The sequence below is a fragment of the Hyaena hyaena genome, unplaced genomic scaffold (genome assembly GCF_003009895.1).
Source record: "Hyaena hyaena isolate Hyena2069 unplaced genomic scaffold, ASM300989v1 scaffold_1, whole genome shotgun sequence".
Lineage (NCBI taxonomy): Eukaryota > Metazoa > Chordata > Mammalia > Carnivora > Hyaenidae > Hyaena > Hyaena hyaena.
Window position 1 is genome coordinate 10547299 of NW_024080633.1, and position 12685 is coordinate 10559983.

At 59.3% G+C, this 12685-nt stretch overlaps 1 protein-coding gene across 7 annotated transcripts in view; it reads left to right on the forward strand.

Annotated features, from left to right (window-relative positions):
* The window catches only part of ACSF3 (acyl-CoA synthetase family member 3), a 51449-nt gene that overhangs the window by 11419 nt on the left and 27345 nt on the right, over positions 1-12685 (forward strand). For all 7 annotated transcript variants that reach the window (XM_039225429.1, XM_039225378.1, XM_039225092.1 and 4 more), the window contains 3 exons: positions 3112-3266; positions 5280-5425; positions 9002-9114. In XM_039225429.1, coding sequence (XP_039081360.1) covers positions 3112-3266; positions 5280-5425; positions 9002-9114 — 414 coding nt within the window. The remainder of the gene's footprint in view (positions 1-3111; positions 3267-5279; positions 5426-9001; positions 9115-12685) is intronic.

The window sequence follows — 12685 nt, forward strand, 5'->3', positions numbered from 1 at the left end:
GTCTCAATCAAAAATAAACATTAAAAAAAAAAGTTCAGGCACTCAGCCAGCTGAGCCCCCCAGGCAGCCCAGTTTTTCTTTCTAAGAGAAATTGTCTGCCATTAAAGCTGTGAAATACGCCGGCACAAAGCAGCCCGCGACTTCTCCCCTCGCCCTCTCGGGTGGCTGGGCCTGCGGTGGCGTCTCCTCTAACTCTGGGGCTGGCGGTCTGTGTGTTCATACTGCTCGCCTGACTGCTCACGTGTCGGGGTCACAGTTTCAGGAATTTTCTTTGTGACACACCTGTGCTCTCTGCTCCTTTGGCCTCTGCTCTGTATTCCTTCCTTCCTTCATCTTCACCATGTGTCGTTACCGCGGTTGCTTCGAGCGGTCGGGACTTGTAGCCTGTGCAGGGATGACCAGGCCTTTGCTTCCGGGGCACCCCCCACGTGCCCCTCCCAGCTCGTGAGTCTCTCAGCTTGTTCCCCTCAAGTGTCTGTATCGCGTCTTCTCTGCAGCTCTGTCGACGTGAAGTTCACGAAAGTCACTTTGTGACTTTGTCTCGATCCCTGCTCCCAGCTGTGCCCGCCGTCTGCCTGTGCCCGCACCTTCCCCTTCCCTGCACCACGTGTGCAAGGAGCCCTGCGGCCTGCAGGGTGCTGCCTGGCTTCTCTCTCTCTGCAGGACATCTCTCAGCCTCACCCGCCGCAGCCCACTCGCCCCCGAGCCCTCTGACGGGCATGCGGTGACTTCCAGTTCTGTCCGGAGAGAATAAGGCTGCTGCGGACGCTGGCGCACAAGCCCTTGCGTGGACACGTCTTCGTTACCTTGCAGAATCGCCAGAGGTTCTGTTCTGTGTTTTCAGGAGCCGCCAACCCATTTTCCAGATTGGTTCTTGTTTACGTCCTCACCCACGTGTGCGAGGACCTCGGCTTCTCCACAGCCTCGCCCGCGCTCACTGTTCTAAGTTAACATTTAGTCACTGTAGCAGATGTGAACGGGGTCACACTGTGGCTTCGATTTGCCATCCCTCAGTGACTGGTTGTGTTGAGCAATTTTTCATGGTCTTATTTGCATTCCTGTATCTTCATGAATTGTCGGTTTGGATTTTTTGCCCAACTTTAAATTGGTTTATTTATCTCATTGGGTTGTAAGCGTTCTTTATATATTCTGGATATAAGGGTTTTTATCAGGTCGATGGTTTGCAAATAGTGTTTCCCAGTTTGGCTTGTCTTCTCATTTTCTTTTTTTTTTTTAATTTTTATTTATTTCTAGGAGAGAGAGAGAGAGACAGCGTGAGCAGGGGAGGGTCAGAGAGAGAGGGAGTCACAGACTCCGAAACAGGCTCCAGGCTCTGAGCTGGCAGTCAGCACAGAGCCCGACGCGGGGCTCGAACCCACGAACCGCGAGATCATGACCCAAGCGAAAGTCGGACGCTTAACCGACTAAGCCACCCAGGCGCCCCTGTCTTCTCATTTTCTTAATGTTATTTTCTGAAATGTATTTTGATGAAATCCATCGTATCGGTTAATTTCATAGATCGTGCTTGTGGTGTGATATCTGAGAAATCTTTGCCCAAGCAAGATCATGATTTTGTTCCAGAAGTTTTGTGGTTTGAGCTCATGCATGTAGACCTCTGATTCCCTCCGGGTTCATTTTTGTGTGCAGCCAGGGTCTCCAGTTCACCCTTTCCAGGTGTGTGTTCGGTGGTCCTCGCACTGTCTGGTGAAAAGGTGACTGAAGGGAGGGCTCCTTTGTCAAAGCACAGTTGCCCGTGCACGTGCTGGTCCACTTCTGGGCTCTGGCCGCCCCTCGGTGTGGGGTGTGGGGTGTGGCCGCCCCAGCAGCGTGTGGCGCTGGCCGCTGTTGCTTTAGAGCAAACCGGGGAGTTGGGGGTGTGAGCCGCCCACGTTTGTTCTCCCTTCCACACCCGGTTCGGCTCTTCTGGGTCCTTTACCATCTGCGTGAGTGCAGCCAGGGCCCTGGGGGACACGGTGACGCTGCAGCCCAGGCGGGGAAGGGTCGCCGTGCCGTCGCTGCCGAGGCTGCGGGTGCCATGCCCTCGTGGCCCGTGCCTCGCCCACACTGCCCGCCTCCTGCCCTGCCGCCACTCAGCATGGGCCTTTGCCCTGCGCCGCCCTACGCCGTCCCGCCCGTGTCCGGGTCCGTCCAGCGAGCTTGCGACTTTGCACAGTGTGGCCTCCTGGCTTTGTGATGGCTCTTTCTGTATTCCCACGTTCCCGATGAAACCCTTGGCTTTTCTCGCGTTTTGTTCACTTTGTCTTCAAAATTCCGTAGCCTGTTGCCATCACCTTTGGTTCCTGGTCTGCTGATTCCAACCTCTGGGTCGTCGGAGGGTCTGCTCCTGTGGTGGTTTTCCCTGATGGTGGGTCACATTTTCCTGTTTCCTTACGTGCTGTGTAATACGGGGGTGCGTCATTGTCTGCAAAACAACGGAGCTGTTTACCCTGCGAGCCCAGTCAGGGGACAGGCGTGAGGGGCGGCCCCCCGAATGCCACCGGTGGAGGTCTGCGTGTGTCCGGGGCGCCGAGGGCCCAGGGCTGTGAGCTCCGGCGCCCCGCCCCCCCACGACCAGGGCTTCCACACAGGGCTGCGGGGAAGAGAGCCACAGAGTGAGGGTGCTGCCCCAGCTTCCTCTGGGACTCGTTAACACTGGGAGCGTTTTTGTACGAAAGCAAGAAGCCTCAGTTACCGAGTGAACAAAATTCACACAACTTTCCGATGAGCCAGGATGGCCACGCGTCCACCATCCCCGTGAGTCTGCCGGCGCCAGGCCCGGTGCTGACCCGAGGTCACCGGTGCCGCTTGGGGGCACGAGGGGCCCTGTCTCTCCTGACAGTGGATCGGATGCTGGAGCCGCATCCCCTGTTCTCATGACTGTTGCCACCCCTCCTCACCGGTCACCCTGCAGCCAGACACCAGTGCCTCTGGCACAGCCGATCCCCGTAGCTGCCAGAGGCCGTGACCCCCACGGAAGGGGTGGGAGCCGCTTCGGGCCCCTTAGAGCCGGAGGAAGGGCACAGCCTCCGTTAAGCAGTCTGTTCTGGAAGCAGGTCTGAGCACGTGTGTGTTTTCTAATGTTTTGCTGTAACCCTCCTTTTTCCTTTTCAGGTTTGGGAAAAGCTCTTAAGTTCTGAAACTCCCCGGGTTAACGTGTTCATGGCAGTGCCTACAATATATGCCAAGTTGTTGGATTATTACAACAAACACTTTGTTCAGCCTCACGTCCAGGAATTTGTACGTGCAGTTTGTGAGGAGAAAGTCAGGTAAATGAAAACGGTCCACCCTCCTATCCAGAAGGTCTCAAAGATCAAAGATATAACTTGTGTCTAGGTTTTAGGAAGTAAAACGGATCTAGGTTCTAGGAAGCAGCATTTTCCCTTTCCCGAAAAGTCCGCACGGTGCCCGTCCGTATTCTGTCTGTCCACGCGTCTGCCCATCCGCATCGGTCTGTCTGGTGGTCCAGTCTGAAGGACAAGGGCTTCCCCCATCCATTCTGACCCCTCGTCTGCACGGCTCCCCACAGCCCCCGTCATCTCTCTCCGCCGTGGTCTCTGGCCCTTGAGGCCCGCCCCCCGGAGCACCCCCACCCCTGCCCGCCCGGGTCCCTGAGAAACACCTTTCCTGACAGATGCGTGGGCTCTTCCAGCCCTTCCGTGGCCCCGTCTCCTGCGCCTGCAGGCACGGCGCGCTTCTGCCTGCTTGTCCCTGTCACCGCAGTGGGAGTCCCTGAGAAGGTGGTGACTTTTCACAGGACGCGTGTCGCCCAGCTCTGTGAGGCTGGCACAGCCGTTCAGCAGAACACTGAGCGAGCTGCTACGCAAGCGTGACCTTGAAATGTGTGTGTGTGTGTGTCTCTGTGGCATCCACGCTGCTCCAAGCACGTGGCTCCCAATTCTTAGGAAGAGCCCAGGAGGGTCGTCCCCTCTGCTTCCTGGAGAGAATTTGGATTTTCCAAGCCAGTTTCTGACATTGTCGTGATTCTGGCCCCTCCCCCATCGATGCCAGCCTCCCCGTCCCCCTCAGCAGGCATCTGGCCCCCAGGACGAGAGCAGTGTTAGTGGCGCACATTCCCCAGAGCTAAAGAGCCAAGGGCAAGGGTGGCATCAGAGAGAGGAAATCAGGGTAATTTCTGAGAGGCAGAGGCCCTGAGGCCTCACGGGATTATGCTTGTGGTGGGGAGGGTCCTGCTGAGAAAATGCCGTGGGCAGGGGCGGGGGCACCCCTGCAGCTCCAACCAGAAATGAGCAGCTGGAGTGAGAGGGGGGCAGGAGTCCCAGGGGCTGCATGAGGGTGGGGGGGCCCCTCCCTGAGTCATGGGCTGCAGCAGCCCTCGCCCCGTGGGCTGTGCTCTGGCCACCCTCGGGCCCCTGCCCTGTGAGCGGTTTCCCCCAGCCCAGAGTCTCACTACTGCTCCGAGCTTGGGCTGGCTTATAAATAGCGGGTTCTCACAAAGAGTGCCTTCAAAGACCCTAGGATGGGGCGCCTGGGGGGCTCAGTCCGTTAGGCGTCCGATTTCGGCTCAGGTGATGATCTCACAGTTCGTGGGTTTGAGCCCCACGTCGGGCTCTGTGCTGACCGCTCAGAGCCTGGAGCCTGTTTCAGATTCTTTCTCTCTCTCTCTCTCCTGACCCTCCCCTGCTCGTGCTGTCTCTCTCTATCAGAAATAAATAAAAAACATTAAAAAATTTTTTTTAAAAAAGACCCTAGGATTATTTTTTTTTTACCTCAATTACCCATTGCTTTGAAAGACTTGTTTACATTCTAAGATACACCCAACAAATTCATTTCAAATGACAGACTTAAAATTTAACCGCCAACTACCATTTTTTTTTTAATGTTTATTTTTGAGAGAGAGAGAGAGACAGAGCGTGAGTAGGGAAAGAGTAGAGAGAGAGGAAGACACAGCATCCGAAGCAGCTCCAGGCTCTGAGCTCTCAGCACAGAGCCCGACGCGGGGCTCAAACTCACAAACTGTGAGATCATGACCTGAGCCGGAGTCCGACGTTTAACCTACTGAGCCCCCCGGCGCCCCTGCATCTTGAGCTGTAGGGCAGCGGTGTTGAATGAACAGCTGTGCACGCCCCTGCTGGTCCCTGAGGCCACCCCCCTGTCCCCCCACCCCCCAGGGCTGTGTGCGCCCCCACCGGTCCCTGAGGCTTCCTCCCCCCCCCCAGGGCTGTGTGCGCCCCCGCCGGTCCCTGAGGCTTCCTCCCACCCCCCCCCAGGGCTGTGTGCGCCCCCGCTGGTCCCTGAGGCTGCCCCTGCTGTGCCTGCAGGCTGATGGTTTCGGGATCGGCTGCCCTGCCTGTGCCTGTGCTGGAGAAGTGGCAGAGGGCCACCGGCCACACTCTGCTGGAGCGCTATGGGATGACAGAGATCGGCATGGCCCTGTCCAACCCCCTGACCAGGACTCGAGTGCCAGGTACCCCCCGGCCTTGTCCTCTCCCTGTGCCCTGAGCCCTGGGGCGGTGGGGGGAGGCAGTCTGGGAAGCATACTGCCTGCTGGGCCACAGAGCTTTCCTGGGATCCCGGCCAGGCGGCTGAGGCTCCTGTTTCTCCCAAATGGCCAGTCAGGGGCAGGACAGAAGAGTGTTCTTTACACCCATGTCCTTCCCAGGTGACACGTGGGAAGAATAGGAATGACTGGGACCCATGTGCTCCAGGGCACTGCTCTGAGCAGACCAAGCTGGCCGCTGCCCAGAGCCTCCCATCCAGACACCGCGTGGTGTAAGGGCAGGTGTGAGGGAGCCCTCTGACTGTCTGGACGACCTTTCCTAAATCCAGCCTTTTCTCAGGCACCCCTCTCCAACTTGAACTCAGACGTTCACATCCCGGGTCCTTAGCAGGGAGCCTGCCAGCAGAGCCTAAGCCTGGAAAGTGAATGTGCCCCGTTCTGTTCTCAGCCTCCCGAGATGCCTTCCCCCAGGGTGTCCGGCCCCCTCCCGGCTTCCCGAGACGCCCTCCCAGGGTGTCCACAACACAAGCAAGATCCCACTTAGAAATAAGAGCAGAACAGCTCTGTGTCACATCCATTGGTCTTGCACGTATATAAAACTTACCCTCTGCCCGCGTTCAGCTTGGAGGTTTGGAAACATGTAACTACGTAGCCACCATCACCTTCGAGATACGGAAGGGTCCTGCGCCTCAGACCCTCCCCTCGTGCGTGCTCGGCACCTCCCCCACCCCAGGCCAGGCAAGCGCCCTGTCTGTGCTTTGTCTGGAATGTCCTACAGTGAACCCTCCAGAACGTGGCCTTTTCGGTCCCTTAGCAGGGTGTGTCATCCGCGTGGACACACGTTCCTTTCTGCCGCCGAGAAGAATTCCATGGTGCTGACGGGTCGCTTCGGTGGCCGAAGGCTGCTGGGTGGTGTCTGGCTGGGGACAGTCACTGGGAGGGTCACCGTACACATCGTGTGCAGGTTCTGTGTGGACACACGCCTCATGGGTCAGTCCCCAGAGGGGTCGTGGGGCCAGAGGGCAGGTGAGACCCAGCTGCCTACGAGGATGCCACACTGTGTCCAGAGCAGCTCCCTGCACAGGCCGCTCCGAGGCCGCTGACCGACCAGGACACTGTGGCTCTGGGCACCAGGGAGCACAGCAGCACGGCCCAGTTGGGAGGCAAAGAGAGGGGCACCGAGGTGCACAGAGAACCTTCTGGGCCTTAATTATAAGAGCAGACACGAGGCCTGAGAGCCAAGACCAGGAGCCAGGACGGGACGGAGTACATGGGGGAGGCCCGCGTGGGGCTCACGGAGGATAGCGGGGGCCGATTGCCCAGGGGAGCGAGGAAAGCCGCCCTGGACAGAGGTCACGCAACGTCCCCACCGACCTGGCCTTTTCCAGCCCCTTTGAGGAAGGGGGAACCCAAAGGTTCTGAAAGCCCAGGTTTATTGGGCAGAAATTCTGGAATCTTCAGTGACGGCTGCAGCCCCCCGGGCCTCAGGGACAGTGTGGGACCTGAGGGCCTGGGCCGTGTCGCTCTTCTTACCTCTGCCCCAGATACCTGTGTGTGACCTTTGTCCACAACGTGGGCCTCCAGCTCTCGGTGCGGTGCTGTTGTTTGGTTTGGGAAAAGTAAAGTGGTGTCGTTCGTGAAGAAGGCAGGTTGAGAGGGCGTCCTTGGCACCTTCAGGTCTCGTCTGTGCACCTTGATGCCGGGGCTGGGGCTCGTGTCACACTGGGGACCCCGTACCCGCTCCCAGCCAGGGGTCGCTTGGGGCTGGCCCTTCCTCCCTGCTGCTTGTGTGGCCTCTGAGCAACCAGGATCCATTTTTCCAGGTTCTCAAAACCTGATGAGGGCACCCAGGGTGAGGCCGGCCTCGGAAGAGGGTTGTTTGCCCAGCATCAAGCTCTGGGCCGGATCTTCTTGTTCCTTCTCTGCTTCCCTCCCTCCCGATACCAGGAAGGGAGGTGAATAGTTCATGGCAGGCGCTGCTGGGCCCAATCACGCTCTAATTGGAGGTGGAGATCCAAGGCGCTAATGGCTCCTGCAGCCGGGGAGTGGCGGGGGTGAGGGGGTAGGCCAGGACCTTATCAGCTGGCCTCCCTTCTCTTGAGACCCACCTCCCCAGGCTCTAGACAGGGCCACAGGCCAATGACAGTTCTCGTCGTGGGTCCTGACCACACGCCGTAGCCACTAAGGGCTAAACCGAGGTCAGCCCTCCAAGGCCCAGCCCCAACAGGCCAGCAGCTGGGGGGCGGTCTGAGGACTCCGGAGCCTGGCCCGGGTCGCATCCCTGCAGGCAGAGCTGTGGCCCGGGCCAGTGGTCAGGATGCAAGCCCGTCGGCCTTTCTGAGGCCAGGAAGCCTAAGGAGAGGCTGTGATGCAGCTGAATTAAACTTGTCCCTGCCAACAATCCACAGGGAAAGGGGCCATTTAATCTAGAGGAGGTGACCTCACGTGGCAAGCGCATCTGGATTGCGTGTGGAACGGCCTCTGGCCTTCACCGCGCCCAAGGGCATGCGGAGCCAGGCATCAGGAGGAGGGGGCTCGGGGGGTCGGTCTTGGGTCTGGTCTCTGTATCTCACACTCAGGGTGAGACCCCCTCGCTTCCTGTGTGGCATCTCGAGTGTCCTGTCACCCGTGCGGCCACGGGCTCCACACAGACGCCCCGCCAGCAGGAGCGAGGCGGCCCTGTGCCCAGGATCCTCGTCGGAAGTGCCCGGAGCAGGCCGGCCCGCGGCGGCAGCAGAGTAATGGTTGTGGGCGTGGGGGGGCCTGCCGACCGCTCTGCTCTGCGCCCCGGTGGTCAAAGGTCTGGAACCTCATGGCAGTTTCGGTTGCCCAACGTCATGAATGTGCAGACGCCACAGTTGTGTGCTTTGTGACGATTGTATGGATTTAACTTTTATTTTTAAAATCTTGGGAAGCGAAACAAGAAAACGTAGGACCGGAAGGCAGCTGGTCCGGGTGCGCCCCGCCCGTCAGGGACACTTCCCTGGCCTCGCCCCCCAGGACCTCAGATGCAGAAGACAGGCGGGCTGCGAGGAGAGCGTGGCGCCCTTCCAGCAAAACGAGGCCAGGGTCCCAGAGTCCTGCACGAACGTAGAGTTTCAGAGTCGGCTTCCTGCGGGCTTGTCCCCTGGCCGTTCCTCACTGACCCCAGGGGACGTGAGTCCTCACAGACACGGAGTGTGGGGTCTCGGGACCTCGGCCACATCGGTCCTTCGCTGTGTGGCTGTGGGGACTTGCTGCGTTGCCTCAGAGCATCCATCCCTCGGGTGGGATGCACACACCAAGCAAACCATGGCACCTAATAAATGAACCAGAATGCAGGGGACAGGCTTCCCCTGGCTGCTCAGTCCCTCCTGGGGGCTCTGTGGTGACCCTGGGGACAGCCCACCGGCACCCGTGCCCTTACCACGCAGCTAGGTGCTGGAGGGGACATGGCAGCCCCAGGCTCCACCCAGGTGCCAAGAGCCTCCGCAAAGTGGCCGAGTCCCCTTGTCCCCTGTGCAGGACGTCCAGGCGTGCAACCCTCCTTCTCTGTCTTTGCAGGCTCCGTGGGGACCCCGCTGCCAGGTGTGGAGGTGCGCATCGTCTCGGAAAACCCAAAGAAGGAGGGCTGCCCCTACGTGCTCCATGCAGAAGGGAATGAGAAGGAGACGAAGGTGGGCTGCTGCTCTGTGTCAGCTGGTGGCACACGGGTGTCCCATGGCCACGACCGCCCAGCAGGCCAGAGGTCGAGGGTCTCCTCCTTGGGCCCCTCCACATGGGCTCAGGCTGGTGTTTCCTGGGGGCGCCTGCCAGTGTTGCCGGGCACCCCTGCCCTGGGGACGGTGTGCAGGGCAGAGCTGGGGCCCAGCGCCTGAGGCTCCGGCCACTGGGGCCGCTCTAAGGTGGGTTGTGACAGCCTCAGGACAGCCTGGTTATGGCGGGTTGTTAAAAGCACTGCGCGGTGGGGCCCCGTCTCCATCCCTTGAACCCAGGGCGCTGTGGCTGGGCCCCTGCGAGGCCACCGTGCACAGATCACACAGCCCTGAAAACGGAGGCTGCCGCCAGTGGCTGCAGCCAGTGGTGGCTCTCATGGTCCCTCTAGGTTGACAGGTGGAGAAGGGGACAGCGCTCACTGTCTTATTTCAGTGAAGGTTCTAGTAGCTACAAACCAGATCCAAAGCCAATACGGGCCACAGAAAAGTTGAGGGTTGGTGGGAACGGGAACCTTGATTTGAAAGGAAATCATGTTCTCTACAGCTGATGCTCAAACGAGGCGCTGCGTGAGTGATCTGTCACAGGCAAAAGCAGTCGTGGACCCGCGTGTCCACATCTCTACCTGGAGCAGCGGCTCCGTAGCTCTGAACCTGTGCCGGGCCTTGCCCCGTGGCGTTGCCCTGTGGCCTCAGTTCCCGTGCTTGGAGTGGGAGGGTTGAGGAGACTGTCAAGCATATGGGTGGAACTGGTGGTTTTAGGTGTAATCCTACGAACGTTCACAGTGACGTCACAAGTAGGTGTTCCGTGTTCCCAAGAAGACCTCGCACCGAGGCCCCCGGGGGAGGGTCGACCCGCATGTGCCCGGCTCCCTGTTGTGCTCCCCGCGCCTCTGCAGCCTGGCGGTCCCAGCTGCTTCCCTGGCCAGAACCCCGTACCAGGAATGAGGAGTGAGCGGCCCGGGGGCGGGGGGGGGGGCAACCAGAGTCTCTGCCCCACAGAGGGGGCCTCTGGGGAAGGCAGGAGCAGGGGCGGCTGGGCCGAGCCATGCTTCCCAGACGGCAGCAAGGACCGTGTTTGCTCTCGCGTGCCCGGGGCCTGTGCGTGCCAGCCTCCCCCTGACCTGCTGGGCACCCCGTGCACCTGGCAGGGCTGTGCCTCAGGTGACAAACCTTCGCATCCCGTCCGTGTCCCCGTCGTGGGTCGCCCTGGCTGTGGCTGCTAGCTAAGGCACCCGGGGGTACCGCCAGGTGTCCCGCCATCCACGGCTCCGAGCTCGTGCTTCCGGCTCCGCTGTCTGGATGGGAAGTGGCTCCGCCTTCATGCTGCTGTCCTGTCTCCCTGCTGGCCGCACTAACGCCACACCTGCCCGGAGGACCCGGGAGCCATTGGCTGCAGTGCGTCTTTCACGCGCCGCGGACACCCAGCTGGCTTCGCCTTTGCATCCTGTGAGCACGGCATGCACTGAATCTATTCATTTTCAAGGTGCTCACTTTCAAGAGAGCCAGGCGCCAGCCTGCCACAGTGAGGTCCAGCGGCAGACAAGTGGCTTCCCGGCCGCAGGTGACACATTGGCCTGCACACAGAAATGTCCCTTGCAGAGGACGCAGAGACGCAGTACATGGTGCTCCTGCCGGCGCTGGGCAGTGTCTGCGAGCTCTGCTTCCCTTATTTCCCTTTAAAAATTAATTATCTTGTTTATCCATATGCAGGCCGTCACTCTGGACGGCGGCCTGTCCTCCTGACGGCCACCAGTGTCTCCTGGGCTCCCCCCCCCGGCTCCTTTCCTTGCCCATCCCTGCCATCTGTCACTGCCGCATGCCACTGACTGCTGCACACAACCCGCGGCAGGGAAGGCCTAGGGATGGAGAGCCGTGGGGCCGGTCGTGCTCTGGCCCTTCCGTGGGGGCTGGGGTGACCGCACTGTCCCCGCAGAGGTGCTCCCCTCGGACGAACAGCAGACCATCGTCTGCCACGTGCTCCGTGCCTCATGGGATGCCGTGGGTTTACCACTAACTCTGTGTCAAAGGTCAGGAAGGAGGTGGCCCTGCCTCCAAACGGGGAAACTTCGCAAGGAAAAGGAAGGCCCTCGGCACCTGATGGGCCGGAGGAGTGTCTGTGAGCACTTGGCTGCCCCGTGCCTCTCTCCCCGCGACTGGACCAGAGCCGGCCCCACACAGCCCTGAAGGGCACGCTCAAGCCGGGGGAGGCAAGCAGCCACCCCTCCTTCCTGCCCGGGGCCTCATCCCTACGTGCTCGTCCAGACCCTTCCTGCTCAACCTGAGTCCTGAGGCCCCGAGCGGTGGGCGGCACTGAGTGAGGCAACGGGGCGCAGTGGGAGCCCACCATGGGTCCCGCCCCAGCCTCGCCGGCCTCCTTGGCCCACGGCCTACCTGCCTGCATTCCTGCACCTCCTTCCGGCACGCTTTCCTCCCCAGCGGGTTCGAGCAGACCCCTTACTGTGAACTGGGGCAGGCGTCCAGGCTTGTACCTCGGGGCTTTCTAGCAACCCTGCCTCTGACAGAGGAAGACACCCAGGCTGCCCGCAGGTGAGGAGGCTTCGTTCCATGGCCGCTTGTCCTGGTGAATGGGGCGGTACCGGTGCACGGTACCCATGCCCTCCGTCACATGATCTTCCTACGTGCAATTCTCCGAAGATGAAGACGAGGGTCCCCCGTGAAGACAGCCCAGGCTTTTGGCTGCAGCCTGAAGCAGCGTTGTGTATGACTGCTGGGTACCCGAGCCTGGCCACGTGCCCCGTCCAGCCTGTACCGCGTATCCCGGGGAACAGCTGGGGCCCCAGAGCTGTTGGCCTTGCCCAGCACCTGCCTTGCTCTGCTCTGGCCCCAGCAGATGTGGGGAGCTAACTCTGAGTGGGTCTGCAGGACTCTGGCCCCGCTTGTGACCCAGCAATCCGGGTGATGGGTTTTAGTCTATGGTAACGTTTGTTGTTATGTGCTATTTTAGATCACTTATTTCTCTGAGGTTATTCAACAGACTGTTTCCCTTCTCCTGGATTATCTTCATTCTTGACTAGCTTTCATACCCTTATCTCTAAGATTTATAAATGTCAATGACCAAAATTAAATGGACTCTATTGTCCCAAAATTTGTATGACAAGTCAGTATCAGGTAAACCAGTGTGTAATGGGTGCGTGTGTATTTAGAGCTTCATGTCAGGGGTTCATTTTTCCTCTTGAAAAATGTTTTGGTTTTATTTGGGTTTTTTGTTTTGTTTTGTCTTGTTTTGGCATAAAGAAAATGATGGCCTCTTTTACTTACTTGGTACTTGCTCTCCAGAGTCCAGAGACTCACTGACAAATCTGCAGGAAAATTAGGACTGGTGGATGTATTGGACCCGTGAGGGGTGCTGTCTATCTGAGCTACTCCATACAGAGGTTGTACGTTGGTCTCCATTGATCTGTGTATCTGTTTCTCTGCCAACACCAGTTGTGACTTCTGTAGCTTGATGGTGACTCTCAGAACTATAGCCTTCTGCCACCAGTTTCATTCTTGTTCAGAGCTGCTTTAGCTA